The sequence below is a fragment of the Chiloscyllium plagiosum genome, unplaced genomic scaffold (genome assembly GCF_037043375.1).
Source record: "Chiloscyllium plagiosum isolate Xiang-an unplaced genomic scaffold, Cpla_swu_hap1 HiC_scaffold_27, whole genome shotgun sequence".
NCBI lineage: Eukaryota > Metazoa > Chordata > Chondrichthyes > Orectolobiformes > Hemiscylliidae > Chiloscyllium > Chiloscyllium plagiosum.
In genome coordinates this window covers 80,079,662-80,097,294 of record NW_028270165.1, presented here as the reverse complement: position 1 = coordinate 80,097,294, position 17,633 = coordinate 80,079,662, and the positions used below count along the sequence as shown (strand labels likewise).

At 47.1% G+C, this 17,633-nt stretch overlaps 1 protein-coding gene across 1 annotated transcript in view; it reads left to right on the top strand.

Annotated features, from left to right (window-relative positions):
* LOC148144657 (uncharacterized) overlaps positions 1-16,176 on the top strand; it is a 101,354-nt gene extending 85,178 nt beyond the window's left edge. Inside the window, exon 6 of the mRNA XM_087975430.1 lies at positions 14,932-16,176. Within this exon, the coding sequence (XP_087831556.1) occupies positions 14,932-16,176 (1,245 nt within the window). The remainder of the gene's footprint in view (positions 1-14,931) is intronic.
* Positions 16,177-17,633: the final 1,457 nt, after the last annotated feature.

Below are 17,633 nucleotides of genomic sequence, written 5' to 3'. Positions count from 1 at the left end.
AAAGAGATTACAAAAGCCATCACTGTCAGTGCAGGATAGAAATTCTGAACAAGGAATTCTACTTTCTGTGGAATATTCTTTTCTTTTGTTATTCCACAAAATTGAAAGCACCATCCCACTCTCCCTTCCCCTCTGTTCTCACTCCACTCTAATTCCCTGAAGGTGCTGATTCAGGATCTTAAAGGGGCAGAAAAGCAAAAACGTCAAGACTGACATCTCTCTGCATTTTGGATAACTCCACAACACTGGGATACAGTTGACAGTGAGCAGGTCTGATTCTGGGAAGCAAACATAAGTGTGTCAATTCATGGGGTAACCTGCAATGCAGCTATTTGTGGAACAAAATGGTTAATGTCCCCAGGAAGGTGGGAGCAAATTGAGACGCGCATGAGAGAGAGAAAATGTCTATATCCATCCTGTATGTCTCTGTCTACTTGAAAACAGATGCCTGTTTTCAAGTATTGTTGTAAATCATAGCTGGGTACTAATAGTTAGATATAAGGGGGAAGAGAATTCCTCAAATAGGGCAGTATAAGAATCCTGGGAGAGCCCTATTTCTGGTTTACTTCCTAATGAATAAACATTAAACACAAGCACCTATTTATTTCAAATTTGGTTTCATTTTTCTTGTGTGATTCCCTGCGGTGACTACACTGTGCCTGAATGGTTGACAGGCTGAGAGATTGTGGGTTGCGGCTTGATTGACTGAATATTTTATTGTTCCAGAAGGTGCAGAAGGGAACAGGGAGATCAACAGAGGACAGAGAAATCAGGACCTGAAATCTGAGCTGACACCAGACTACACTGTGATCAGTGCTTTGATTAGCAGTGCCAACCCTCCACCATTACCTAGCTTCCCATTTGAGGACACCCTCAGTATTCAGGATCCAATCCTTGTCATCCTGAAGCCATGTCTCTGTAGGGAGTGTCAGATCGCAATTATTCACTTCAATATGTGTAGTCAATTCATTCAATTTTGTCACAACGCAGCACACATACAGACACACCATTTTTAGTTTCAATTTTTGTGACGTTTGGTATCCAGTTTTGATCGCTAGTACATTTACTCTCCTTGTCCCTCTCTATCATTCTCTTATGTTCATTTTCCACATCACTACATTACTCACTGGCCTTGATTTGGATTGGCCATGCTAAATTGCCCAGAATGTCCAGGGATGTGCAGGTTAGGTGGGTTAGCCATGGGAAATGCAGGGTTAAAGTTTCGGAGTAATAGAAGCAGGAGTAGGCTATTTGGCCCATCCAGCCTGCTCCACCATGCATTAAGATTATGGCTGATCTATCCATTGTCTCAGCTCCTCCTCCCTGCATTGTCCCAACTACCCTTCATTCCCCTATCATGCAAAAACCCATCCAACTGTGTCTTGAATATACTTAATGAAGCTGCCTCTACTGCTTCCTTGGACAGAGAATTCCATAGATTCACAACATTCCAGGAAAAGCAGTTCCTCCTCATCTCTGTCCTAAATTTACTCCTCCTAATCTTGAGCCTGGTTTCATTCACCAGCAGAAATGACTGGATAGGGTAAAGTTTCATCCCCACAGTGCAATGAATTCCCATTTTCTACCAAAACCTCAGATGTACTCACTCACTCAGTTGCTGTCTCACAAATGCAAGATTTCATTGTAACTTCTGCTCCAATTAAGGGCAAAACATCTTTGAAAGCTGCTCTGAAACTCCAGCCTTCACAATCACACTTCTGCTTTCATCGAAGAAGATTAGAGTCATACAGCACGGAAACAGGCCCTTTGGTGTGTGTGTGTGTGGGGGGGAGGAACCTAATTGAAACAAGGAATACTGAACAGCCTGGACAGAGTGGAATTTGGAAAAGGTGTTTCCATTGGTTGGAGGGATTAGAACCAGTGGGCACAGCCTTAGAGTAAAGGGAAGACCTTTCAGAATGGAGGTAAGGAGAAACCTTTTCAGCCAGAGAGTGGTGAATCTATGGAATTCACTGCCACAGAAGGCTGTGGAGGCCAGGTCACCGAGGATATTTAAGATTGAGATGGAGACGTTCTTGAGGTGACCTGACAGAGGTTTATAAAATCAAGTGGGGCAGAGATGAGGTGACCGCTGGGTATCCTTTCCCTAAGGTGGGGGTGGGGGTTTCAAGATTAGGCAGCAAATTTGAAGGTGAGTGGAGAAAAGATTTTAAAAAGGCAGTGGGGGGCACTTTTCTTTTTACACAGAGTGGTTTGTACGTGGAATGAATGTGGATGCAGGTTGAGTAACAACATTGAAAAGACATTTGGATAAGTATATGAATAGGAAAGGTTCGGAGGAATATGTGCCAATCACAGGTAGGTGGAATTAGTTTAGTTTGTGAATATAGTCGGCCTTAGACTAGTTTGACTAAAGGGTCTGGTTCTGTTGGTGTCTGACTCTGTAACTGTTCTATACTGGTGTTAAATCATTTACTTGCCTTCCCCCAGAAACATCCCCTTCTTTGATGTTCAAAAATCAGATGAACTCAGCCTTGAATAATGTTCAATGACCCCCTAACGCAGGAAGACATCCCCACTTCTGAACTCAATTCCTCTTGTTAATATACCCCTTGCCTTGCTGATTGCTTGCTGCACCTGTCCAGGCAAAAGTGAGGACTGTAGATGCTGGAAATCAGAGTCGAGATTAGAGTGATGCTGGAAAAGCACAGCCGATCAGGCAGCATCTGAGGAACAGGAAAAATCGACATTTCAGGCAAAAGCTCTTCACCTGCACCTGTCTGACAACTGGCAGTGACTGGTGTAGAAGGATGCAGAGGCCCCTTTACACATCCACACATCATTCCTGATGAAGGACTCGGGATCGAAATGTCGACTCTCCTGGTCCTCGGATGCTGCCTGACCTACTGCCTTTTTCCAGCCCCACACTTTGATTCTAATCTCCACCATCTGCAGTTCTCACTTGCTCCACATCCCAATATATCACCATTTAAACAATACATCTCCTTTCTGCTTTTTTTTCACAGCAATGGCTACAACATCACATTGAGATACAGCATTTGCCACGTGTTTGTAAATTGTGGTCTTCTCTACATTGGGAAGACCGAGCGTAAACTTGGGGAACAGATTGGCGAGCATCACAGCTGGGTCCACAGAGGCTGACCAGACCTCCCAGTCACCACTCATTTTAGTTCCCCTTCCCACTCCCTTTCTGACAAGAACATCTTAGCCTTCCTCTACTGCCACAACGAACCAACCTGCAAATTGGGGGAACAACACCCCATCTTCCGTCCGGGCAGCCTACAGCCTGTAGGACTCAACATCAAGTTCTCCAATTTCAAATAACCTCCCTTTCCATCCCCCGACTCCCTTCTCAGCCCCGTGCCCCTCATTTCCACTTCTCCCTTTCACTAACCCGATTTCTTCCACCCATTGACTCATCAGGCCGTACCCTCTCCCTGTCTTCACTTATCCCCACTTTAGCCCCCGGCCCGGGCCCCAGCACCCATCCCCAGTCCTGAGGAAGGGTTACACCCGAAACATCGACTTCTCCACTTCCTGATGCTGCCTTGTTTGCTGTGTCCTTCCATCCTCCTGCCTGTCTATTTTGCCAATTGAGACACAGACCTGAACCACGTTTCCAGAGCCTGTTTCCTCCCTGGGTTCACCCCCTTTCCTTTCAGTTGCTGCAAGCCAACAATTGAATTCCGGAAAGAAATAGAAATGGAAAAGGGGGCGAGAAAAGAGAGTGCCGTACTCACAGATCATAGACAGAGGAAGGAATTTGCAGTCTGGGTGAAGCTCAATGTTGATTCAGAAAGAGAGGAGCAGGAGTCGCAGCTTCAAAAACTCATGGTCCAACTTTCGCATTCAGACAATGCAGTGACTCTGATTGGCAGGAGGACCAGTATCCTCCCGGTCCTCCAGGGTTTCCTGTTGGGCCATCAAAGGAAGGTCGCGGGCCTTTTTTTGCGGAAAGCGATGAGCATGCCGTGAATTTGGCTGACACCGGTGGGCATGTGCACTGCGTTACTGACACTGGAAAACATGCGCAGTATGATCATTGGGGATGCTGCTGTTCCTGTCAGATTTTAAGAGTCCAAATGCCAATAGGACAAAAAAGGGGTCGAGCTACAATTTGTTTTTTCGCTGTGGTTCGACACTTCATTGCTTTTGCATTCTATCTGGATGCTCAACTTTTGTATGTCTTTTCATCACGTTGGGGGGTGAGTCCAGAACTGGAGGGCATGGATTTAGGGTGAGAGGGGAAAGGTTTCTGAGGGGTAACCTTTTTGAACAGACGGTGGTGCGTATCAGCCACAGGAAGTGGTGGAGGCTAGTACAATGATAGTATTTAAAATGCATCTGGATGGGGATATGAATCGGACAGATTCAGAGGGATAAGGGGCAAATACTGGCAAATGGGTCACGAGATTAATTCAGGATATCTGGTCGGCATAGACCAAAGGTTATGTTTCTGTGCTCTGTGACGCTATTTCTAGATAGTTGGAACAACTTAACCATTCACCCTTTACAGTCAAGATCAGAGTGGTGCTGGAAATGCACAGCAGGTCAGGCAGCATCCAAGGGAGCAGGAAAATCGACGTTTCAGACAAAAGCCTTGAATGCTGCCTGACCTGCTGTGCTTTTCCAGCACCACTCTAATCTCCAGCACCTGCAGTCCTCACTTTCGCCCATTCACACCTCCCAGCCTTTCCTGAGCTGTGGCCTGACTGTGCTTATTTCAGTGAAAGTTTTAGAAAGATTTCAGCAGCTCTTTGAAAAACTTAAACGTGCTTTCGGACTTTAACGATGTTTCTGAAGATATCATTTTAGGTATTCTCAATTTTGAAGATCAGCCATTTCTCACCACTCCTAACTCCCAGGTAGAGTCATCACCATCCATTTTCTGTGTGTGTGTGTCCTTTTGAAGGGCTTAATACAGCGGTCAAAGCTGGTTCGAGGCATGAGAAAGGACGGGTGTGGTGGGGGCTGTGGAGAAAAGAGACAGAATGGATGGAGGACAGAGAGGGAGAAAATGGAGGGGATAGAGAGAAACTGTGGGGAGGGGAACAGAGAGAGAGAGAATAAGTGGGGTTGATAGAGAGATTGGGCGGGGGAGAGAGTTTGGGTGTGGCGGAGAAGTGGGAGATGGCACAGGGCAGGGTGATACGAGGCACACGGATACACAAGATGACCACTGAGCCATCAGTTGGTCAACTTGACACACAAGATGGCCACCGGATCACAATACGGAGAGAAACAGCAGAGCTGATACAGACACTGCCTGGGGCCACCAGAATGCCAGCACAATGGACTCACAACCCAGGTGATTAGTTTAAGGCGGGTGGGGGAGAGAATACTCATGAGTAATGAACACTGCCCGCCGAAGTGTGTGGGTCCGGCCAACACCCATTATAGAAGTGCTAACAGCTTGATACAGACTCAATACCAAATGCTAATAGCCAGGGCTGCAAGAATCCTCCTTCTCAGGAAGAGCAATTAGCGCCCATTACTACAACAATGGATTTCCATGCAGACATTGAAATGGACAATGTCTGCACTGAAACTGACAACGACTGTGCGGAAATTAACAAAGGCTGTGCCTGAACTGACAAAGACTGTACCGAAACTATCAACGATTCTACAATGATTACCATAAACAAATCATGTTGCAAAGACAATAATCTCATCCCTGACCGATTGTATCACAAGATGTATAAAAGTTTCTTGACCTGTGCTCCGGGTCGAGAGAAGTCTTGCAGCTGACACTGTGCTGTTGGGTGTCTTTCTCTCCCCGGAGCCCCGGTATTTTCTCGTGCAATAAACTCTGTCATTGAACCTCAATTCTGAATCCGAGCCTGGTGTTTTTCCCCACAACAGGGGAGAGAGAAGGGGCGGGGGTGGCAGATGGTGAGGGGAGGGAGAGAGAATGGATGGAGAGGAGATGGTGGGGGCCTGGAAGAGTAGAAATGGGACAGAGGGTGTGGTGAGAGAGAATAGATGGGGGCAGAGGGTGTGTAGAAAGACTGGTCAGAAGGCAGAGGGTGAGGAATGAAATGACAGGGTTGCAGAGAGTTACGTGAGTGAGAATGGACAGGGTGTTTGGAGTATAGAGGGAGAATGGACAAGAAGCTGCAGATGGAGAGAGAATGGACAAGGGGCGCTGTGGATGGCGGGGGAGAATAGACAGTGGGAGCTGTGGGTGATGGGGGGGGAATAGACAGGGGGAGCTGTGGCTGGCCAACATCAAAAAGGTTGATGACAGTCAACACTTGGTTTTTCTGTTCCAGAAACAACCTTTCACTGGAGTCTCCCGGAAGAGGGGTGTCTCGTATGTATTCCTTCAATTTGTTTTAAAATAATTGTTGTGTATCTTAATTGTTAAGGTATACCTGGCACATAGAGAGATGGCTGTGGTTGTTGGAGGTCAGTCATCTCAGTTCCAGGACGTCTCTGCAGGAATTCATAGGGTAGTGTCTTAGGCTCAACCATCTTCATCAATGACCTTCCTCCATCATAAGGCCAGAGGTGGAAATATTCGCCAATAATTGCACAATGTTCAGCACGGTTCACAACTCCTCACAAACTGAAGCAGTTCAGTTTGAAATGCAACAAGATCTTAACAATATCCAATGGGCTGATGAGTGGCAAGTAACATGTCTGCCATGCCAATGCCAAACAATGACTCATCCCCAAAAGAGATAACCTGACCACGGCCCATGATATTCAACAGTGTTACTGTCACTAAACACCCCACTATCAACATGTTTTGGGTTTACCATTGACCAGAAACTCAACTTGACTAACAACAGACACAATGGCAACAAAGAGCAGGCAACAGGTCAGGAATATTGAGGCGAGAAACTCCCCAAACCCTGCCCATCTTCTACAAGGCACAAGTCAGCAGTGTAATGGAATACTCTCCCACCAGCTTGGATGGGGGCAGCTTCAACAACATTCAAAAAGCTTGATACCATCCAGGACAAAGTCGCCTGCTTGATTGGCACCATCTCCACATACATCCACTCCCTCTGCCCCACTGTTCAGAAGCAGTAGTGTGTATGATCTAACAGACACAACACTGAAATTCACCAAAGATCCTTAAAAAATACCTTCCAAACCAACAACCACTTCCATCTAGAAGGATCAGGCAACAGATACTTGGGAACACAACTTCTTGCAAGTCCCCCTCCAAGCCACTCATCATCTTGACTTGTAAATATATTGCTGTTCCTTCAGTGTTTCTGGGTCTAAATCCTGGAATACCCTCCGTAAGGACATTATGTGTCACCGTACAGCGTGTGGACCACAGCAGTTGAAGAAGGCAGGTCAGCATTACCTGTTCAAGCGGAACTAAATGCTGGCCAGCCAGCAATGCTCATGTACTATGAATAACTTTTAATAAATGGTTTGGAATCTGCAAACTAAAAAAAAATCGACGTTCAGGTGGAACAGACGTCGGGCTTTGATTTGGTCCTTACTTGAGGACGGATAAAGAGCGATATACTGACACTGAATTGGAAATAGAGTTTCGAGTTAAACACCTGTAGTGTTTCACTCAGTGGATCAATTGAAAATCGATTAAAGATTGGCTCCTGGCGTGTACGTCAGGAACACATGAAAAATGACGGTTAAGAAGGCATGTGGGACTCTTGATTTCATCTCTTTCATGGCTGATGTACTACCCAAAATCCCATGCGACCCAGATACTGCTCTATAGGCTGTGGGCAATGTTCATGGTGCGCATGTGTGAGATCGGAATGGGGCCCCGCTCCTCGTCGTTCTGATGGACGGTGCGACCAACCTTTGGGAATCCCAGGAGGACCGGAAGGAGTCTGGTCCTCCTGCCAATTAAAACCCCCGCCATTGGCTGAATGTGGAAGTTCGACCATGAGCTTCTGAAGTTGTTGTTGCTCCTCTCTCTCTGAATGAAGATTGAGCTTCAGTCCAGACTGCAACTTCTTTCCTCTGTTTAACATCTGGGAGTACCGCACTCTCTTTTCTCGTCCCCTTTCCCATTTCTTTTCTCATCCTTGGGTTCAGCTGTTGGTTTGTAGGAGCTGAGGGAAAAAGAAAGTCAATCGAGGTGAAGGGACAGACTCTGGAAAAGGTTGGTTTAGATCTGTGTCTATTAATGTTTGTCAGGCTTTGTTTCCTGAGCTTGACACATTTACTTGTCTGGCAAAAAAGGATGGTGTCTTGATCCATGTTGGGGATGGAAGTGGATTATGCTGTGGGTGACTTGCTCGTAGTAGTCCAATAAGTATTGGATAAGTAATCATGACACACAAACCTTGAGTTATTGACTGTTTATTCGGGAGCTCACGGGGAGAGCCAAGTCGACCTCATACTCACAAGTCACTCTGATGAGAAACAGAGAGTTATGTGATTATATAGGGTACAGTCATTTAACACTTAGCAAACTGGTAATTGCAGGATATTGAGCAACGAAGTCACTTTGCCCAGCGACGTAGTGCCTGGACAGTGTTGGTTAGTAGCTGATGTGTACAATAGGTCCTTGCAAAGAGAAGGATATTCCCATGCAAGGACAGAATTTGTTTATCAGGTCGCAGTACAGCTGCAAGGCCGAGTGTCTCTGTTGAGTCTGGGAATTAAGGGTAGCTGGGACAATGCAGGGAGGAGGAGCTCAGATAATGGATAGATCAGCCATGATCTTAATGAATGGCGGAGCAGGCTGGAAGGGCCAAATGGCCTATTCCTGCTTCTATTACTATGAAACTATAACCCTGCATTTCCCATGGCTAACCCACCGAACCTGCAGGAGGTATATGGCCCCTTTGTCTTACAGGAGTGGGTGAGACAAGTCTCAAATAGGCAGGAGATGTTATGTGGAACATGCACACCCATAGCTGGTTCCATTAAAGCAATTCTCATACGACCCTGCAGTTCAGGACTTCAGCAAACAGGTGGCAGGAGGAAAACCTATCCTTAAACATTTTGACAAAAATGTTTAATGTTGAATTATATAACACATTTGCTGCACAATAGAAAATTGACAGGGAGAGTAAGACAATTAAGTACGTTTGCCTGAACATCGGTGAATCTGTATAAACAGGACACCAAGTGATAACATTCATGGCTGTTCCTTTGTGAAATTAATAACAATGTTTGATTCTGACCTCAAAATGAAACTCGCTACAAATTGACTTCTCCCTTGAATTATTGTCCTTCACTATTATCTGTCTAGTTCAGAACATGCAGTGCTTTTGTTAACTTTTTGTGTTTGTGACAGTATAGCCTTTGTAAACTTGTGTATAAAGGTAGTCTTCGAGGAGAAAGTGAGGACTGGAGATCAGAGCTGAAAATGTGTTGCTGGAAAAGCGCAGGATGTCAGGCTGCATCCAAGGAGCAGGAGCTCATGCCCGAAACATCGATTCTCCTGCTCCTTGGATGCTGCCTAACCTGCTGCGCTTTTCCAGCAACACTTTTTCAGCTATAAAGGTAGTCTGTTTGTGATAGTACAACAGAGTAGCCTGCCAGGGCTCTTGAAGGGAGAACAATGTCCTACTCTCCTGGGTTATTAGAATCCAGTGAGCCTGGCTTATAGGTATCAGTGTTAAGTTGTACTAATAGCAACACTGTTACATGAAGGGGATGATTAAAATTAAACTAAAAGGTACGATCTCCGGGATGAACTAAGAGAGGCTTACAAGTTGAGTTCATAAGGAATTCCTTGGGCCGTCTCAAATCTGTACTTCATCAAGAGTTCTTCATTACTATTACCAACTAGTGAGATCCATTGTCCAAGCTAATGCACGCAGGTATACCAAAGCAGGGAATAATTTCCTTCAGCAAAATCTTCACCATAGTCTCAGCAGCAGTGTTAGGGGAAGGGTAGGCTTCAATCCACTTAGAAAAAACATCAACAATAAGCTAAACATATTTATAGCACTGACATTTCTGCAACTCAATGAAGTCCAGTTGAAGTGTCTCAAAGGGACCCTCCGCCAAGGGAGTTCTACCCGGAGTGCAAGGCAAGCCTTTTCCAGGGTTTTATTCCTGACAAATAAGACACCGGCCGCTAACCCTTTGACCTCGTTGTTGGAGGCGGGGATGCCACCAAGCCATCAGGAGAAAGTCGGCGACTGAACAGGTACCACCGTGAGTTGTATAATGTACACAGTCAATAACCCATAGAGCAAGATCATCAGACATACAAGTTTAACCCACGGGAGGAGTCCAGAGTTGGAATTGTCCTCCTGCCTGTCAGACCCCCCCCCATTGTCTAAATGCAGAAGTTGGACCATGAGCTTCTGAAGCTGCTATTGCTCCCCTCTCTCTCTCTGAATGAAGATTGAGCTTCACCCCACACTGCAATGCCCTTCCCCTGTCCAACATCTCTGAGCACGCTACTCTCTTTTCTCACCCCCTTTTTCCAGAGTGGTGAAGGGAGGTGATTTGAAATTGGAGAACTCAATGTTGATCCTCAGGGATGCAGGCTGCCCAGGCACAAGATGAGGTGTTGTTCCTCCAATTTGCAGTTTGCTTTGTTGTGGCAATGGAAGAGGCCAAAGATGATCATATTGGGAAGGGGAATTAAAATGGGTGGTGACTGGGAGGTTCAGTCGGCTTCTGCGGACCCAGCTGTGATGCTCGGCGAACCATTCCCCAAGTTTATGCTCAGTCTCCATGATGTAGAGAAGATCACAGTTGGCAAACACATGGCAAATGGAGTGCCACAATGTAAAGTTACAGCCTTTGTTATGGAAAAAAAAGCAGAAAGGAGGTGAATTTCCGATGCTGTAGATCAGAGTCGAAAAGTGTGGTGCTGGAAAAGCACCGCAGGTCAGACAGCATCCGAGGAGCAGGAGAGTTGATGTTTCAGGTACCAGCCCTTCATCAGGAATGATGTGTGGATGTGCAAAGGGGCCTCAGCGTCCTCCTACACCAGTCACTGCCAGTTGTCAGACAGGTGCAGCAAGCAATCAGCAAGGCAAGTAGTATATCAGCAAGAGGAATTGAGTTCAGAAGTAGGAATGTCTTCCTGCAGTTAGAGGGTCATTGAATATATTCAAGGCTGAACTCATCTGATTTTGGAACAACGAAGAAGTGGATGTTTGTGGGGGAAGGCAAGAAAATGGTTTCAACACCAGTCCAGAATAGTTAGTCAGACAGCACAGAAACAGACCCTTCAGTCCAACTAGTCCATGCTGACTATATTCAGAAACTAAGCTAGTCCCACCTAGATTGGGCCATATCCCTCCGAACCTTTCCTATTCACGTACTTATACAAATGTTAAGTTGTAGAACGAAGAGATCTTGGAGTGTAGATTCATACTTCCTTGAGAGCAGAGTCTCAGGAACATAGTGAAGTTTGGGATGCTTTTCTTTATTGATCAGGGCACTGAGTACAGGGGTTGGGATGTCATGTTGCAGCTGTACAGGACATTGGTGAGACCACTTTTGGAATACTGCATTCAGTTCTGGTCTCTCTGCTGGAGGAAAGATGTTGTGAAACTTTGACAGGAGTTGGAAAAGATTTACAAGGCTGTTGCCAGGTTGGAGGGTTTGAGCTACAGGGGGAGGCTGAATAGGCCAGAGATATTTTCCTTGGAGCATGAGAGGCTGATGTTTAGTGGTAAGGATAAATTATACAAGAGGGACGGGTTGCAACTTAATAGGTGGGGGACCAGCATTCTGGCAGGTAGGTTTGCCACTGCAACGTAGCTGCGTTTAAATTAGCGGGGGGGGGTGGTAGAGGGGACAAACTGGAAGTTTAAGAAGAAAGTTAGAACAAGAGAAGTCAAGAAAGACAATGGAATCAATGGAGCAGAAAACTCAAAAGAAAAGGATCATGCCGTAAGGTCAAGTGAAATAGGGATTGATAGGAAGGGTGAGGGGAGTAACAAATTAAAAATATTAAATATGAATGCACGAAGCATTAGAAATAAAGTGGATGAGCTTGAGGCTCATTTGGAAATTGGCAGTTACGATGATGTGGGGATAACTGAGATGTGGCTTCAAGTGGACAGAGCCTGGGAAATGAATATTCAAGGGTATACGTGCTATCATAAGGACAGACTAACTGGCAGAGGGGGTGGGGTAGCCCTGTTGGTAATGAATGATATTCAGTCCCTTGCATGGGGGGACCTAGAATCAGGGGATGTAGAGTCAGTATGGCGAGAACTGAGAAATTCTAAGGGTAGAAAGACCCTAATGGGAGTTATCTACAGGCCCCCAAACAGTAGCCTGGATGTAGTGTGTAAGTTGAATAAGGAGCTGAAATTGGCCTGTCGCAAAGATATTAGTACAGTTGTTATGGGGGATTTCAACATGCAGGTAGACTGGGAGAAATCGTGGATGCATTAGTGATCATTTTCCAATGTTCTATAAATTCAGGATCAGTTCCTGCAGATTGGAGGGTGGCTAATGTTGTCCCACTTTTTAAGAAGGGAGGCAGAGAGAAAACAGAATTATAGACCAGTTAGTCTGACCTCAGTGGTGGGAAAAATGCTGAAGTCACTTATAAAGGATGAAATTACAACACATCTGGATAGCAGTAACAGGATAGGTCAGGGTTGGTGTGGATTTATGAAGGAGAAATCATGCTTGACTTATCTTCTGGAATTTTTTGAAGATGTAACTCTGAAGACGGACAAGGGAGATCGAGTGGATGTAGTATACCTGGACTTTCAGAAAGTCTTTGACAAAGTCCCACATAGGAGGTTAGTGAGCAAAATTAGGGCACATGGTATAAAGGGCAAAATACTGACATGGATTGAAAATTGGTTGGCTGACAGGAAACAAAGAATAGTGATGATGAAAGTAAGAATAATGGCAGGCAGTGACCAGTGGTGTGCCGCAGGGATCAGTGCTGGGACTGCAGCTTTTTACAATGTACATTAATGATATAGATGAAGGTATTAAAAGTAATATTAGCAAATTTGCTGATGACACAAAGCTGGGTGGCAGGGTGAAATATGAGGAGGATGTTAGGAGAATACAGGGTGACCTGGATAGGCTAGGTGGGTGGACGGATGCATGGCAGATGGTGTTTAATGTGGATAAATGTGTAGTTATCCACTGTGGTGGCAAGTACAGGAAGGCAGATTACTACCTAAATGGAGTCAAGTTAGGTAAAGGAGATCTAGGTGTACTTGTACATCAGTCAATGAAAGTAAGCATGCAGGTACAGCAGGCAGTGAAGTAAGCTAATAGCACGCTGGCCTTCATAACAAGAGGAATTGAGTATAGAAACAAAGAGGTCCTTCTGCAGCTGTACAGGGCCCTGGTGAGACTGCACCTGGAATATTGTGCGCAGTTTTGGTCTCCAAATTTGAGGAAAGACATTCTGGCTATTGAGGGAATGCAGCATAGGTTCACGAGGTCAATTCCCAGAATGGCGGGACTATCTTACGCTGAAAGATTGTAGTGACTGGGCTTGTGTACGCTTGAGTTTGGAAGGCTGAGAGGGGATCTGATTGAGATGTACAAGATTATTAAAGGATTGGACACTCTGGAGGCAGGAAGCATGTTTCCGCTGATGGGTGAGTCCTGAACCAGAGGACACAGTTTAAAAACAAGGGGTAGGCCACTTAGAACGGAGTTGAAGAGAAACTTCTTCACCCAGAGAGTGGTGGGTGTATGGAATGCTCTGCCCCAGAAGGCTGTGGAGGCCAAGTCTCTGGATACTTTCAAGAAAGAGTTGGATAGAGCTCTTAAGGATAGTGGAATCCAAGGTTATGGGGATAAGGCAGGAACAGGATACTGATTGCGGATGATCAGCCATGATGGTGCTGGCTCGAAGGGCAGAATGGCCTACTTCTGCACCTATTGTCTATTGTCTGATGGATGTTCATAAGGGGCATGGATTGGGTGAATATCCAAGGTCTTTTCCCCTGGGTTTGGGAGTCCAGAACTAGAGGGCATATATTTGTGGGCGGCATGGTGGCACAGTGGTTAGCACTGCTGCCTCACAGCGACAGAGACCCGGGTTCAATTCCTGCCTCAGGCGACTGACTGTGTGGAGTTTGCACGTTCTTCCCGTGTCTGCGTGGGTTTCCTCCGGGTGCTCCGGTTTCCTCCCACAGTCCAAAGATGTGCAGGTCAGGTGAATTGGCCATGCTAAATTGCCTGTAGTGTTAGGTAAGGGGTAAATGTAGGGGTATGGGTGGGTTTCGCTCCGGCAGGTCGGTGTGGACTTGTTGGGCTGAAGGGCCTGTTTCCACACTGTAATCTAATCTAAATCTAAATTTGAGCTGAGAGGGGAATAATTTAATAGGGACCTGAGGGGCAGACCTGCTCGCTCTCAGCAGTATCCCAGTGTTGTGAAAGATATTCACTTTCAGGTGGATTTATCTTGACGTTAGTCTTGACATTTTTGCTTTTCTGCCCCTGTAAGATCCTGAATCAGCATCTTCAGGGGAATTAGTTAGAGCGGAGTGAGAACAGACGGGGAGAGAGAGAGTGGGATGGTGCTTTCAATTTTGTGGAATAACAAAAGAAAAGAATATTCCACAGAAAGTAGAATTCCTTGTTCTGAATTTCTACCCTGCACTGACAATGATGACTTTTGTAATCTCTTTTTAACAGAGTATTGCACGATCTGAAGACAGAAGTTTCAAAATCAACAGATGAAGGGCTCTCCATTGTCTGCAGACTTCACTTTGACATCAATGTCTGACAGTCACTCACTCCATCGGGACGACAACAATTTTCCAACTATGATTCTGTGAGAAGGAGCAAAGCTTTTTGGTTCCGGTTTGAGTACGTTTTCAGCATCAGTGGGACTGGATGAGAGACCCTACTGTTGCAGTGCACTGAGTGTGGAGCCTGAAGCAGTTATACGGCCTGGAAAAAGAAATTCACGGTGGGGAGGGGCTCCACACGCGTTTGTGTGTGGCTGAAGCGTTGGCCATGGAGAAACCCGAGGAATCCTGCCTCGTAGAGAAACCGTGGAAGTGTGGCGACTGTGGAAAAGGTTTCCATGTCCCGTCTGTCCTGGAGACTCATCGGCGCAGCCACACTGGGGAGAAGCCGGTCTTCTGCTATGTCTGCGGGAAAGCCTTCAGCGATTCCTCCAACCTGCTGACCCACCAGCGAGTCCACACGGGTGAGAGGCCCTTCAGCTGCCCCGATTGCGGGAAGGCTTTTCGTGATTCCTCTGCCCTGCTGACCCACCGGCGGATCCACACAGGGGAGAGGCCCTTCAGCTGCCCCGAGTGCAGGAAGGCCTTCAGTAATTCCTCCACCCTGCTGAGGCACCGGCGGATCCACACGGGGGAGAGGCCCTTCAACTGCCCCGACTGCGGGAAGGCCTTCAGCAATTCCTCCAACCTTCAGACCCACCGGCGGATTCACACGGGGGAGAGGCCCTTCATCTGCCCTCTGTGCGGGAAGGCTTTTCGTGATTCCTCAGCCCTGCTGACCCACCGGCGGATCCACACGGGGGAGAGGCCCTTCAACTGCCCCGTGTGTGGGAAGGCTTTTCGTGATTCCTCAGCCCTGCTGACCCACCGGCGAGTCCACACCGGGGAGAGGCCCTTCAGCTGCCCCGAGTGCAAGAAGGCCTTCAGTAATTCCTCCAACCTGCTGACCCACCAGCGGGTCCACACGGGGGAGAGGCCCTTCAGCTGCTCCGAGTGCGGGAAGGCCTTCAGCAATTCCTCCAACCTACTGACCCACCAGCAGGTCCACATGGGGGAGAGGCCGTTCAGCTGCCCCCAGTGCAGGAAGGCCTTTACCCAGGCCTCCACCCTACTGAGGCACCGGCGGATCCACTTGGGGGAGAGGCCGTTCCCCTGCACAGAGTGCGGGAAGGCCTTTAGCAATTCCTCCAACCTACTGACGCACCGGTGGGTCCACACGGGGGAGAGGCCATTCAGCTGCCCCCAGTGCAGGAAGGCCTTTACCCAGGCCTCTGCCCTGCTGAGGCACCGGCAGATCCACATGGGGGAGAGGCCCTTCAGCTGCCCCGAGTGCGGGAAGACCTTTACCCAGGCCTCCACCCTGCTGACCCACCGGCAGATCCACACGGGGGAGAAGCCTTTCAGCTGCTCAGAGTGTTGGGGAGGGGTTCAGTCAGGTGAGCCACCTGCAGAGGCACTAGCGGCTCCACTAGGGGGAAGAGGCCCTTCAGGGGCCCCGAGTGCAGGACGGGGTTCACCTGCTCGATTTAAGCTGCTGACCCACCAGTGTCTCCACACCAGGGAGAGGCCGTTCACCTGCTCCTCCCAACTGTGGACGTACTGAAGCAGCGACGGCCGAGTGTCATTATCGACTGGACTGTCAAACCAGTTTCGGGGCTGCTGGGTTCGAATCCGACCGCGGCAGATGGCGGAATTGGAATTTGGTCAGAAACTGGAGTTCAGAATCTAACGATGAAACCATTTTTTGTTGGGGTGGGGGTGGGTGGAGAAAACCCCCATCTGATTCACTCACATCCTTTTTAGGGGAGGAAACTGCTGTTGTGGGAAAGGATTCACTCAGTTGTTCCAGCTGCATTCTTTACCCAGGCTGGCCTACATGTGACTGCAGACCCACAGCAGTGTGGTTGACTCGACACTGCCCATCCAACTTACTTGGAATACAGGATACGGGTTGAAATTACTGAGTGAGGCAATACTTCCCACAGGTTAAGGCTGTACCAAGGATCCAATTACAAAGGGACAACTTGGTGGTGACCAATAGTAAGGAAAGTGTAGTTGTGGGGGGATGTGTGCGTACTTCGGTCTTGAGCTGTTTGAAAAGTAGCTACATTTTCTCTGCCTTTTTTGCTGGGGGGATTTGAAGCTGTAACAAAGCTGGATTGCAATAAAGGTTACCTGAACTTACTGAGTTTCCAATGTTGTGTTTCAGATCGAGCAGTGAATGAGTAGCTAGTATCGTTAGAAATTGTAAATTTTTCAGGAGTGCAGGTATTGCGTCATTTCATCAGCATTGTAAAGTTTCCTGGCAGCACTGGGACATTTGGGCTGTGTTCACTCGATGTGGAGGTGCCAGTTTTGGACTGGGGTGGATAAAATTTAAAAACTCACACAACACCAGGTTTATTTGAAAGCACCAGCTTTTGGAGTGCTGCTCCTTCATTGGATAGCTGTGAAGCAGGATCAAAGACATTACATTTTATAGCAAAAGATCACCGTGTCATGCAACTGATGGGATATATTGAACAAACCTAGATTGCTGTGATTGTGTGCATGTGAGTTTGTGCGTGAGTGTGCGTGTAAGAGTGTGTGCATGCTTAGTAAAGTGAAAGTGTGTTGGAGTATAAGTCTGTGAGAGTGTGGGAGTATGTGTGCTTTACGTTTTACTAAAACAAGAAAGGGCAGGATGTGTACAGTTAATTGTAGGACCATGGGTCATGTTGTAAAAGAGAGAGACATAGAGTCATAGAGATATACAGCATGGAAACAGACCCTTCGGTCCAACCTATCCACGCCAACCAGATATCCCAACCCAATCTAGTCCCACCTGCCAGCACCCGGCCCGTATCTCTCCAAACCCGAGATATGGGGAGGTGGGGTTTAGGTACGTAGTTCTTTGAAAGTTGTATCACTGGTAGACAGGGTGGTTTAGAGTACTGGGTACAGTTCGGGTGGCCCTGTAATACGAAGAAGACTATTAGAGAGGGTTCGGTAAAGATTTACTAGGACGTTGCCAGGACTGGAAGGTTTGAGTTATAAGGAGAGGGCGGGACATCTTTCACT